The 12,342-nt window shown below is 43.0% G+C and overlaps 1 protein-coding gene across 1 annotated transcript; it reads left to right on the top strand.

Moving 5' to 3' along the window:
• Window positions 1–521: 521 nt before the first annotated feature.
• Window positions 522–2,719, top strand: LOC119412248 (zinc finger matrin-type protein 1; the record flags this gene model as incomplete). The annotated part of the gene is given in 2 exon segments (XM_037679233.1): window positions 522–612; window positions 1,724–2,719. Coding segments are annotated over 2 exon segments (942 nt in total). The 3' UTR covers window positions 2,625–2,719.
• Window positions 2,720–12,342: the final 9,623 nt, after the last annotated feature.

Below are 12,342 nucleotides of genomic sequence, written 5' to 3'. Positions count from 1 at the left end.
ATGGATGGATGGATGGATGGATGGATGGATGGATGGATGGATGGATGGATGGATGGATGGATGGATGGATGGATGGGGGGGAGGAGGGAGAGAGAGAGAGAGAGAGAGTTATGTCTAAATGTAACTAAAAGCAGCTAAAATCTCATCTAGGATTTTATCTGTAGGCACTCAGCTGATGACAGTGCGCTCATAAAAACAAATTGTGATTTACTGTATATGGATATGTACCTGCACCACTTCTGTAGTTGCACTCTTTTTTAACCCACTGGTATTCAAACAACTTTTAGTCACAAACTAGGAATTCACTAGAGCAAAGAAAACATTAACAACAATAAAAACCAGATTTATTCAACATTTATTTTATCACCTTAGACTTTAGGATTCATTCCCATTTGAGGTAAAAGTTAAAATTACAGACATCTTGCTGGTGTGTGACAGGTTGATTATATGTTTGTTTTGTTTCTATTCGTCAGGTTGGATAACTCACTGTAAACTTCTTTGTTTCTTTACGTTACCTACAGCCAACTCCTTTACGTGTCACTTATGTTGTGTGACATTAAGCTCCTTGGAGATGTACCAGACTCACCTGCAGGGCAACAAACACCAGAACAAGTAAGATTAGAAGTTACTACTGTTTACTAAAGAGACGTTACTCATTTATTTGCAATTTAAGTTTAAACTCTGCTACATTCGTTTCCAATGTGCCTTTGCATTTTTTTTCAAACCTTGATTTATGCAGGTTAGTCTCGTTGAGCCTTGTGGACTCATTTACAAGAGAGACCTGTTTTAGACAAAGAACACAGATGACAACAGTAGACAATCATATCAAAAGCATATTGATGCTGGGACTGGCTCCAACAAGGCCAGATGCAAATTACACAGCAATCCAGGATTTCTGAGTTTGCGTGCCATTTGGAGCCTCACATCAACCAGTTTATTTGCCAGATGTCCTGCTGGAATCCAGCTGCAGCAGCACCGTTATGTTCTAGTGCCAAGATCAAAGTGGTATTTGTTGTCATCTTTGGGGTGTGCATGATTTGTGACAAAAGGGTGTCAGCAAAGGGTAAAGAAAAGGTTTACAAGACAGTGATGGACCAGCTATGTTGTATGGTCTGGAGACAGAGACATGGACAAAAAGACAGGAGACAGAACTGGACGTGGCAGAAATAAAGATGTTGAGGTTCTCCTTAGGAGTAACAAGGATGGATAAGTTTAGGATTGAGATCATCAGAGGTACAGCACAGGTTGAACAACTGGGAGATAAAGTTAGGGAGACCAGACTGAGATGGTTTGGACATGTCCAGAGGAGGGACAGTGGGTATACTGGTAGAAGGATGTTAGACATGCAGCTCCCAGGAAAAAGACAAAGAGGAGATCTATGGATCCAGTTAGAGAGGACATGGAGATAATTGGAGTGAGGACAGAGTGAGATGGAGGAGGATGACTTGTTGTAGCTACCCCTGAAGAGGGAACAGCTGAAAGAAGATCATTTTTCAAGTACGCACAGACCCAGGGTTAGCATCAAGAAGCTACTTCTGTGATATTTTATTATAACTATGTAACTATGAGGCTGTAGCGCCAACTCGCAGTGCACAAAGTTTGTATCAAATGCCCAGAAGTTCAGTTGAAGTGTTTAAAATGACTTTTTTTATGTTTTATTGTCATTTATTTGATTGAAAGAGATTCTAGTACAGTTTTTATTTTGTTTATTGTTCAAATCCAGGAAGAAGAAGGTCAGCGATCTTTGCAAATCCCAACCTAAGGTCTACAGCACGTTTGCTGATGAACTGGCAGATTACATCGAGGAACAGAAGGCACGGGGGGTCACCCACAAGACCATTCCTGTTCTTCTGCTAGAAGAAAAACAAACGAGTGATGAAAAATACAACGGGTTAAACCAGGAAGAAATAATAATGAGGAATTGGGAGGAAACCGCTCAATCCACGCTTAACCCCACACAAAACCCCCAACTTCCTCCTCAGCCCTGGCCTGGAACAGGACATCCTTCATATCTGGGTCCACCTGGACCCTTCCAGAGCTCAAACTACACCTGCCTTCCTCTACCCCTCCCATGCTCAGGTTCCACACAGTTCTCCAGTCCTCCCCCAGCTAAAGAGCATTACTATACCTCTTGCAGCTCTCTCACCAGTGAAAGTGATGATGATCAGCACAGACACAGAGAAAAGAGGAGAACCAGAATGGTAAAGAGGGACAGAGCTCACAAGTTTGGATATGAGGAGATGGATACAGAGGGAAGGAGGAGAAAACACCAGAGGAGAGAGAAATATTATGACTCTGAGGGGAAGAGAAGAGAACCATTTTTAGAGTTGGAGGAAGAACAGAGGAAAAGGCTAAAAGGTCAGAGCAAGGGGAGATGTAAAGACACTGAGAGCGAGCAGGAGGACTTTAGGACAGGCAGAGACAGATCACAGGCAGAGCACAGGATGACAAACGGAGGAGAAACTCCACTAAATACACAGCCTGAAATCAATGTTGCCCACTGGGAGAGTGGATATAAACCCATTAAATCTAAATGTAAGAAAGAGAAAAAGAAAAGCAAAGAGAAAGCGGACACACGGACAGAGGAGGAGAAGCTGTGGGACGACTCGATTCTGGGCTGGTGAATCAACAGGACCAGCTGGACTTTGTCCTCTGGACCGCTTATACCCACCGAATCTTTTATCATGCACTAAATGAACTTAAACTGTGAGTAACACATGGATTTATGCAATCAACAGCTATTAAAGCTTTACATTTTATTTCCTCTTGTAGCCCAGAGGGGGTGCTCTCACATGCGAGCTGGCCAGCCCTGGTTTGGTGGCGTCAGTTATGAATTCATGATTATTTTATTTTGTTGATTTTATTTGTGTTTATTAATTTTCATCAGTTACTTTTAACTTTAACGCTTGGTTTTATCTGCTAATCATTGTTCACAGCTCTGTCATATGTCTCCTGTGTTTGTTCAGGAGGCGGACAGACCGAGCCCTGCAGCAGTCTGTGGTCGGTCAAAGAAATAAAAGCCCAGAGATGATGAGAGCTTAGTCACGTCTCTCCTCCTGAGTTTCTGGCTCACAGGTGCAAAGACTGAAGCAAAGCTGTCACATGTACAGTTTCAGAGTTGTTGTTGTTTTTATTTATTTATTAGATTTATGTGATGCTCATTATATAAGAAATTATTGCACCAGATAAGACACTTTATAAAAATAAAATAAAATATGGCATTTCCTTAATCTGCAGTGCATGTGTTTGTGTTTGCACATCCAAAGTGCACATGAAATGTTTGGGGTCATACAGGTGCAAGAGTTCAAATGAGCACAGCTCTGTACAAACATCATGTTTTGAATCGTGTGTTGAGGTGAACGCAGGCTCTTAGGATGTGATGAGGCTACAAACAAAATAATTCTGGAGAAAAAAAAAGTCCTTATCATCTTATTGATGTATGAAGATTGCTAAAAGTGTTAACTAAATCAGAAAGTGTCTACAAGCAGTCCAAAGATCCTCTGAGGTTTTGAGAAATGTTTCAATGTAATGAGCGGATCTCGTGAGTGATGCTGTGATTCAGGGGTGCCAAATGTCAAACTCGCTTACAAAAGGGGCCAACATTAAAACCTTTTTCAAACTAAGGGCCAATTTCTGAATCTGCATGAACTCAAATCAGACACCCAGCATCTTCTCTTGGTCACATGTTCCTCAACAAGAGTTTGATTGGTCTCATTCGATGTTCTCTGTTGTGCTGTCAACATCATAATCAAAGATTACTGAAAAAAAACCAAGAGATAGAAGTGTTTTACTTTTCACATAACATCTTGGGGGCCAGATAAGATGTCATCGAGGGCCACACTTGGCCCCTGGGCCTTGAGTTTGACACATATGCTGTAACTGGTTACCAGTTTTTATAAAAACTAGACTAAGCTGCTTGACGGTGGCGCAGTTGATAGAGCTGCTGCCTCTCGGCGAGCAGGTCGCTGGATCAAATCCTGCCCGAGGACCTTTCTGGGTGGAGTTTGCATGTTCTCTCCGTGCATGTGTGGGTTTTCTCCGGGAACTCCAGTTTCCTCCCACAGACCAACAACATGCATGTTGGGCTGATTGGTAACTCTAAATTGTCTCCAAGTGTGAGAGAGAGAGTGAATGGTTGTTTGTCTCTTTGTGTCCCTGTGATGGACTGAAGACGTCCAGGGTGTCCCCTGTCTCACACAGTGACTGCTGGATATGAGCACCTGTGATCCAATAAAGAAGAAGTGGATAAAAGATAATGGATGGACTAGACCAGGGTTATTCCAACGGACTTCAATCTGACCCACCAATGACTTCATAAAAAATATACAAATTTAAAAGGTAACAGCTCAATACTTAGTTTATTTATGTAGTAGTGAATGTTCACTGGTTGTCCAGGACCTGATCAGTTTTGTTGAATAGTCCTGGACTAGACTGAGCTGGCACAACATAAACCTTTCAAAACTAAACAGAAAAGTTGTCATCTAAGAAACTGTTCTTTAATATTGATGAAAACTTAGATTTGAGGATGATGAGGGATTGTGATGCTCTAAGACACGTATCAAACTCCAGGCCCGGGGGCCAAGTGTGGCCCTCATGGACATCTTATCTGGCTCCCAAGATGTTATTTTAAATGTAAAATACTTTTATCTATTTAATTTTTTTCAGTAATCTTTGATTATGATGTCAAAAGTGCAACAGAGAACGTCAAATGAGACCAATCGGTTTCTTGTTGAGGAACCTGCAACCAAGAGAAGATGTTGGGTGTCTGACTTGAGTTAATGTAGATTCTGAAACTGGCCCTTGGTTTGAAAAGGTTTTAATCTGGCTCCATTTGTAAGTGAGTCTGACACGGTCCAAGAGAAGAGAAAGGTAAATGAGTGAGAATACATCTAAAGATGACTCGGAGGCTTTAAAGTAAAAATCTGAAGCCTGGAGTTAAATGTCTGAACTGAATTTAAATCAAACACCACCGTTAGTGGAAAAAATATTCATTGTGAACGTGTGGATTTTAAATTCTACAAAAAGAACAAATCTGTGTGTTTGTCTATAAACCCTCGTTCGCTGTCTTGCTTCTGCACAGCTGACTCAGTGCCAGCTGACCGTCCACATGAACCGTTTACTTTATGTGCACGTCAGATCCTTCCTGGCTCAGCAGTAAAACAACAACGTGTCTGCATACAGGCAGAGACTGTGCGACAAACGTTTCGAGATGACATAAGAGCCGAGAGATGAAGCAACTCAGCTTTTCGTTGAAGGCGTAGACCAACAAAGGCTTCGCAGCTCCACGGTGTGTCGAGCGCATCTCTGAAGCCCCCCCGAGATCTCCTGTTTTCAAAGAATCCTGTGGTCTCGTTCCCTCGCTCGCTCGAATCCTCGACCCCCGTAGAGCTGTAGGCTGCCCACATCCTGTCACTTTAAGACCCCCACACCAGACCCTGCTGTACCACCAATATTTTATACACTGAAGAATCCAGAGCTGAACAAAATCTCAGTTTTAGAAAGGATCTCGCAGCTCCGCAGGTTAAACAATGAAATAAATGACACCCAGCGAGACGTGTTACTTTAAAAAAAATCATCCAAATGAAATGTGTTTAAATGGGTTTTTGTCTCCTGCAAACGTGCAAATGTCCATATAACACTTGAGTTTACGGCGCGTCCCTCAGTGTTTGACCGCTGCAAACAGAAACATTACCGTGCAGTAAAGTCACTTTGATTTAAAGGGACTGAACAATTTGAATGTTAAAGTCAATGCCAGGTTTTGGTTCCCCGTTTAGTGAACATATCTCGTTCAGTAGAGGTTTTAGACGTGCAGCAGAGCTTCTTCACCTCCAGTTTTAACTTCAAATACTCTGTATTCATGTCACTTCACATCAGAAGGTCCAACATTTGAGCTCTTTTCGCTTCAACTGCAGATTCTCAACAGCAGCTGAAAAATTAACTTCTAGAGAAATATTTCTCTTTAGGTGCTTTGTCTGGTGTATTACAGTATATCCAAAGTGGAAAAGTGACATTATGTTATTGTCGTTTTTCATTTTTTTCCCTGAAATTAAAGATAAAATCACTTAATTTGTGTTCGTATAAGAAAATAAATTATCTTTGAGCAACATTAGCCCATCAAAACAACCACTCCTAACTATATTCTCTCTAAACTCAAATAAAACAGAAGAATGAGCCCACCGTGAATCCTAAGAGTAAAATACAGAACGATACATGATTTGTTGTTGTTGTTGTTGTTTTGCTTCTCATCCAAGGTGTCAGAAGTGAGAAGTGCAGAGCTGAAGCTCCTTCTAATGCTTCAGCTTCACCTCAAAGCTTCGTGGAATCTGAATGAAACGACTCACTTAGAGGCTCCAAACAGTGTCTCATGTTGAAATATAAAAAAGCACAGCGTTGTGCCATGACGTGTGACGAAACAACTGATAAACTATTTCAAATTAAGAGCTTCTGCTGGACCTTTATGTTAATCTGAAATACTAATTGTTTCCTCTCCGTCTTCACGGAGACTCTTGCACTGTTACTGTTGTTCTGTAACGCTCCGGGCTTACAGGTGGTGTGTCACAAGTGAAACAGCTAAAAATCAGTTTAAAACCCCTAAGATTAAAAATAAATTGGTTTACTGAAAAATAATCCTATGCACTTAAAATAAATGATTTTACATTAAACCACCTAATCATTTTTTTCAGGACAGAATGAAAGTTGTTGTTTACAGACAAGCAAAAATCTGATTATAAAATGTCAACATCTGTACACCCGGTGCTTTCTGTGTCCGCTGTCAAAGCTTGTGTCGCTCATTTATTGACCATCAACTTGTGAACATTAATGTTTTGCTACGTTTATCAGTATTACAGTTCTGCGCTCTGCACATCAGCGTTTGGCTCCTCCGAGCACTAGGTCACACATCTGGGTGGAGGAGACCACAGAGCTGCTAACTGCTGCTGCTGGGCCTGCTGTTTTCATTTGAGTCGATGTGTAACATCATGTCAGCTCTCAAGAAACATCCCCACACTTTAATCTGTCAGGGGTCTGAGTGAAGCACGAGTGGAGCGGCGTCAAGTGTCAAAGCAGAGAACGTTAGAGTGGACTGAAGAGCATCGTTCTTCATTTAACTCTGCTCGCCCATTTTCTGCCCTAACTCAGGACGTGTCAGCTAAACACACCATCTCTCATGTCCGAGTCTGAAGAACAGAAAGCTCCTTCTACGTGTGTGACTGTGTGTAGTTTCAAACTCAAAGTCTTCATGACGTGTTCATGTTGGCCCCTGAGCTGTGGCTGCTGCTGGGCCCTCCTCACACTTCCTGTGTGTCACACTGAGGGCCCTGCCGGCTCAGTTCCTCCCATCTCCTCTGACAGACAGCAGGAACAGAACGTGCACCTTCCGACAGCTACACGCCTAAACACAAAATGGTCCCCCTGCGACTGGTGTGGACTTTACTGGTGGTGTCATCTTGGACGTTTGGTAAGTTTTCTCTGGTGCTGGTTTGGAAGCCTTCGTTATTGTCATCGTCATTTGTCCGTACGGGCCCTGTGGTGTGGGGCGCCGACATCGGCTCAGATCGGCTGCTTTAACGTTTTGTGCCTTCGTTTATCACAACCAGTCTGCCAGTATGAGGAGGTTTTAAGGGTTCAAACCAACCACACAGCACCTTCTGGGTGAATATTTAAAACATTTTAATGTATATTCTAGAGATTTACAGTAATACTAGTGCACATAATATATATTAGTATGCAGATATGGTATGGTATAAAGTTTATTCATTTAAAAAACAAAACAATTCCATAAACTTAAAAAAAAATACAAGAAATTTAAAATGAAAGGCAGCAGAAAGAAGAAAAAATCGTATTATATCTGCCCCTTTTTTCAAACAATTTGTTCATTGATAATAATCTTGAAGTAACAGAACAAAACGAATAACTTTAATTTTTCTAACTCTAATACAATACACACTAAGCTACTTCATATATTTTTTTTAACAATTCAGTTTTGATCTTTTTCTTAAATGTACACATTGACTTGGCATTTTTCACATCACTCTCTGGACCATTCCACAATCCAACTCCTTGGATTGAGGTAGACCTTCCCTTCAGACTAGTTCTGAATTTTGGTTTGATACATTAACATGTGTAGAATAAGTACCACATATTGTAATATTGCACCATACTGATACGGTCATTTGTACTATAGGCCTACGTACTGCAGCGGTCAGTATTTATTTGTGTGGTATCAGAGTTAGAAGTATTTGAACTGTGTACTGCAGCTTGCTGGATATTTTCATTTAATTTCTTTGGTGCATTCTTGATTGTCACATAATTTGTGTGTTTTTCAAATGCTGGATGGACAAACCAGCAAACCTTTAACTCCTCACACCCAGTGTGTCGCTTACCTTTAGATATTTCATAACACCAGTTATTGCAACAGGTACGTGCACCCAGTCCTACGTATTCAAAACACTCAAACTGGCTTTGAGGGCTTATTTTAAGATGAGCTCAAGTAGCTCCTCCTTTGAGATCTCCTCATAGTTTGATCTTCTGCGTTTTCCTCCTGGTTGTGTTCTAGTTCGATTTCATTCTTCCTTCGCGTTAGAGTCGACCTTTGTCTCGCTACGGGAGAAAGTTTGTACACCATTTCTAGAAGCTTGACATGAACCAAATGATGGACTTGCCAAGTGTTAAAGTTAGTTGTATGTCACGTTTTTTTTATCTCACTGAAACAGTTCTTGTTTTTACTTTTGGCTCTGACTTTTTTTGAGCCTGAAATGATGTTCGTCATGTCTGGAGGTTTCTAGTTTGTAAATGTCTATTAAAATCTGAAACACATCTCTGTTTTAACTTTTAGGGTCAAGCCAGTTCCTGCTGCACAAACCCGTCAAAGTCCTTTACCCCGCCGTCCTCAGCAGTGAGACCATAGATTGTGACTGTCGTAACATCTCCTGTAACATCGTCTTGTGGTTCTACATGGACCCCGTCAACGCCAAAGTGCGGTACATAGGAAGGTGCAACAACGCCGAACGCACCGTCTTCGGGGATGATAAAGACAACGATCGCTTTAAACTCACCAAGAGGGGCAGCTCAACCTTTGTGCTGCGCATCATGGAAGTGACGAGAAAGGATGCGGGGATTTATTCCTGTGTCGTAAGAGACACCAGAAGCCAGGCAGAGATGTATAACCCTGGGACGTCTCTGCGGCCAGGAGGTCAGTAGGGTTACAACACGTCCTTCATTTACAGGGTTTAAGATCAGGAGATGAATATTATTTATAAAAATGGCTAAAGTACATTCAAAGGGCTTGACAGGAGAGTATCAATTTAGTGTGGTAGGATTTTACTCTGTTTAAAGACTTCATGCACAAGAGAAAAATCGAGCTTTGAAGATATTTGACATGAACATCTCTGAGCACTTCAAGTAAACTTTGGCTCGAGTCCACCTTTCTGCAAACGTCCTCTTCTTTTCCCACTGCTGATTTATCAAATTAAAGATTGAACATAATGGGCGTCTTGTTTAGCCGTACAACTACATCCTTCGAACAACTTACGTAGCGCTTGATCCGGTAACACTGAAACACTGTTTCAACTATAAACTGTTAATAAACCCACCGCCAGCTGTGTCCTTGCTGCACAGCTGCTTCTGAGTGGACGGTCTCCGGTGGGGACTCCGTGACATTTGACTCATGGGCAGAGCTGTGGATGGCCACACCTGGGACCTGCTGCCACGATGACGGGATGAGGATTTGCTGGGTACCAGTTGGCCAGGCCTGCTGAGAAAAACAACCCACCTGAATAGATGTAATATATATTTATATTTGTATGAACCAAGTAAAAACAACAACAATGATTGCTGGTAAGGATCACACTAATTAAGCCATGCCAAGAAATGAATCTAAAAACTGAATACAAAGAGACAAGCCAGTCACCAGTTTCCTACAGAAGCAAAAGCATAAAGCTAGAAGAGTGAGCAACCATTTCTAAGCCATTCCTCAAATCATAGCATTGGCCTGCAACAAATCCACAAGATGATACCATGCAAAGCATAAACAACAACAGGCTGTAAACAGATCAGGTATAAAGAAGTACACGCAGAACCATGGTGCCTGTTAAAGAAGAAACAGATCAGTTTAATTCCCTGATGCCAAACGGTCTGCTTGGGGAAAAGGCATGCCACAAGTTCTGGGGCTGAAAGAGAAGACGTGTGTCAGAGTCAGGCAGAAGGTTGGGGACAGCTTTTAGTAGATGATGTAGCTGCTGCCTCCATGGCTGATATCATGGGAGAACAGGACAAAAGAAGCTGCAAGCAAAGCGCAGACCAACTCAGCAACACATGCGGCTCCATGCCCCGAGTACACCTATGCATGGGGGAACTGAGGAATGAAAAGGTGTGAATGATATGAGAGAATGATTTGTTGTCTCTTTGGAGCAGGAAGAGAATGTAGAATTTTATACTGATCTAATGTCAAACCAGGGAGGAACAAAGATTAATGTAAATGTTAAACATGATGCCAGATTAATATGCTGGTGAAGATTCTCAGTCATCCAGAACATGATGAATTCAAAAAGCGTTCAATACAAAAAAAACCTGGACTTTATTTGTAACAGAAGACGTTTCGCTCCTCATCCGAGGAGCTTTTTCAATTCAAAGAGCAGAGAGTGAGAGATTCAGGTTATAAGGCTGAGTGAGATAAGACACACACATATGTAGATTTGACAAGTCACACCTCAACACCTTAACAGTAGGGGTTTCTTAAGGTCTTTGTTACTCTAATTCACAGACGAGACCCCTCTGTTCCCAATCAAGTGTGAAAACTGGCTGGGAATCAGTCTTAAAGTTGCATTATAGGTTTTTGAAAGTGGAAATCTGAGCCCCCCTCCTCTGTTAAGAGACGGCGTTTCTCTTTTTACATCAATTGCTTCCTTCACCCCCCTCTCAAACCATCTGTGTTCTTGGTCCAAAATGTGCACATTTTGGTCCTCAAAAGAGTGTCCCTTATCTGTGAAGTGGAGGTGAACAGCTGAATCTTGTCCTGATGAAGTGGCTCTCCTGTGTTGAGCCATGCGTCTGTGAAGAGGCTGTTTAGTTTCTCCAATGTAGAGGTCTGGACAGTCCTCGCTGCACTGGACCACATACACTTCACCACTCTGTTTGTGTATGGGTATTTTGTCCTTATGGTGGACCAGTCTCTGTATGAGAGTCCTACTGGGTTTGAAATGTACTGGGATCTTGTGTTTGTTGAAAATCCTTCTGAATTTTTCTGATACTCCATCAACATAAGGGATGACAATGTTTTTATGTCTGTTGTTCTCCTTTTTCTGTTTATTAGTGTGTTTTGTAGATTTCCTCACTGACTTGACAAAAGCCCAGTTCTATTTCGTATAGGCTTCGCCCTTTAAGAGCTGTCGCTTAGTGGGTTTATCCCGTCATGCGAAGCACTGCACTGAAAAATTTAGTCCACGCCCACCTGCTGTGTGGGCCCCACCCGGTCCGTATAAATTACGTTAAGAGCGGGTAATCGGCTCCCATTTTTCTTCAGCAAGCTAATAGCACTGTTAGAAGAACGAAGAAGGAAAGTTGTCTAGCTTGACCAACCTTTGTTAAGACTGCCTGTGGCCCCGCCACGTCAACCTCCTGCCGTCCCGGTGAGTTCTCCTCCCCGAGGAGAAGCAGACGAGCAGTCTTGTTTCAAGGTAAGCTGAGGAGTATTTCTCAGTGGCAGGTTGCTACACGCTGGATGACGCCATCTTGTAATTTTCCTTTTATCGCCGACTCTCGGTGCGAATCGGATGGTTCCTCTGGGACAGGCGACGTCAGCAGCAGCCCCCCACTGCTCACTCCCTCCTGGAAAGCAAAGTGTCGGAACGAGGGGAGCTGAGCGAATGCTCACCCCCCCGGACCTTTTTCGCATCGGCGACCACACCGCTCCCAGCCGTCGGTGCCCTCCTCTGGAGCTGCCCGGCATAATCCAGGAGGCGGCTGACATGAAGGGACTTTTTCCGTCCCTCTCCTTCCCCCGCCCAGATCGGATGATCTAGCGGGAAGGTTTCTGGGCTCCATTCCGGCTCGCCGTCCTGACCCCATCTGGCCTCATTTCCCAGCAGTGACGTCCTACTGGAACGAGGACGCAGCCGGTCCTGGTAGAATTGGGCGCCAGTTCCCACATTCGTGGCCATCACCAGAGTGGAGGGGTTTCACCGAGCAGAAATTCCCTCGGTGCCCCCCTGGAGCCGAGCCTGGCGGAGGCTTTCGGAGCAAAGATGTCCAGGTTGGACCAGCGTCCTGCGCCTCCGGTTAAGCATGACCAGACGATGATGTCGCTCTCCAACCGAGCTCACCAGTGTGCGTTCCAGGCAGCCGCAG

The sequence above is a fragment of the Nematolebias whitei genome, chromosome 7, assembly GCF_014905685.2.
Source record: "Nematolebias whitei isolate Nwh7 chromosome 7, NemWhi1, whole genome shotgun sequence".
Taxonomy (NCBI): Eukaryota; Metazoa; Chordata; class Actinopteri; order Cyprinodontiformes; family Rivulidae; genus Nematolebias; species Nematolebias whitei.
Note: the sequence above shows the minus strand (reverse complement) of the source record. Positions and strands in the feature narration are given on the sequence as shown.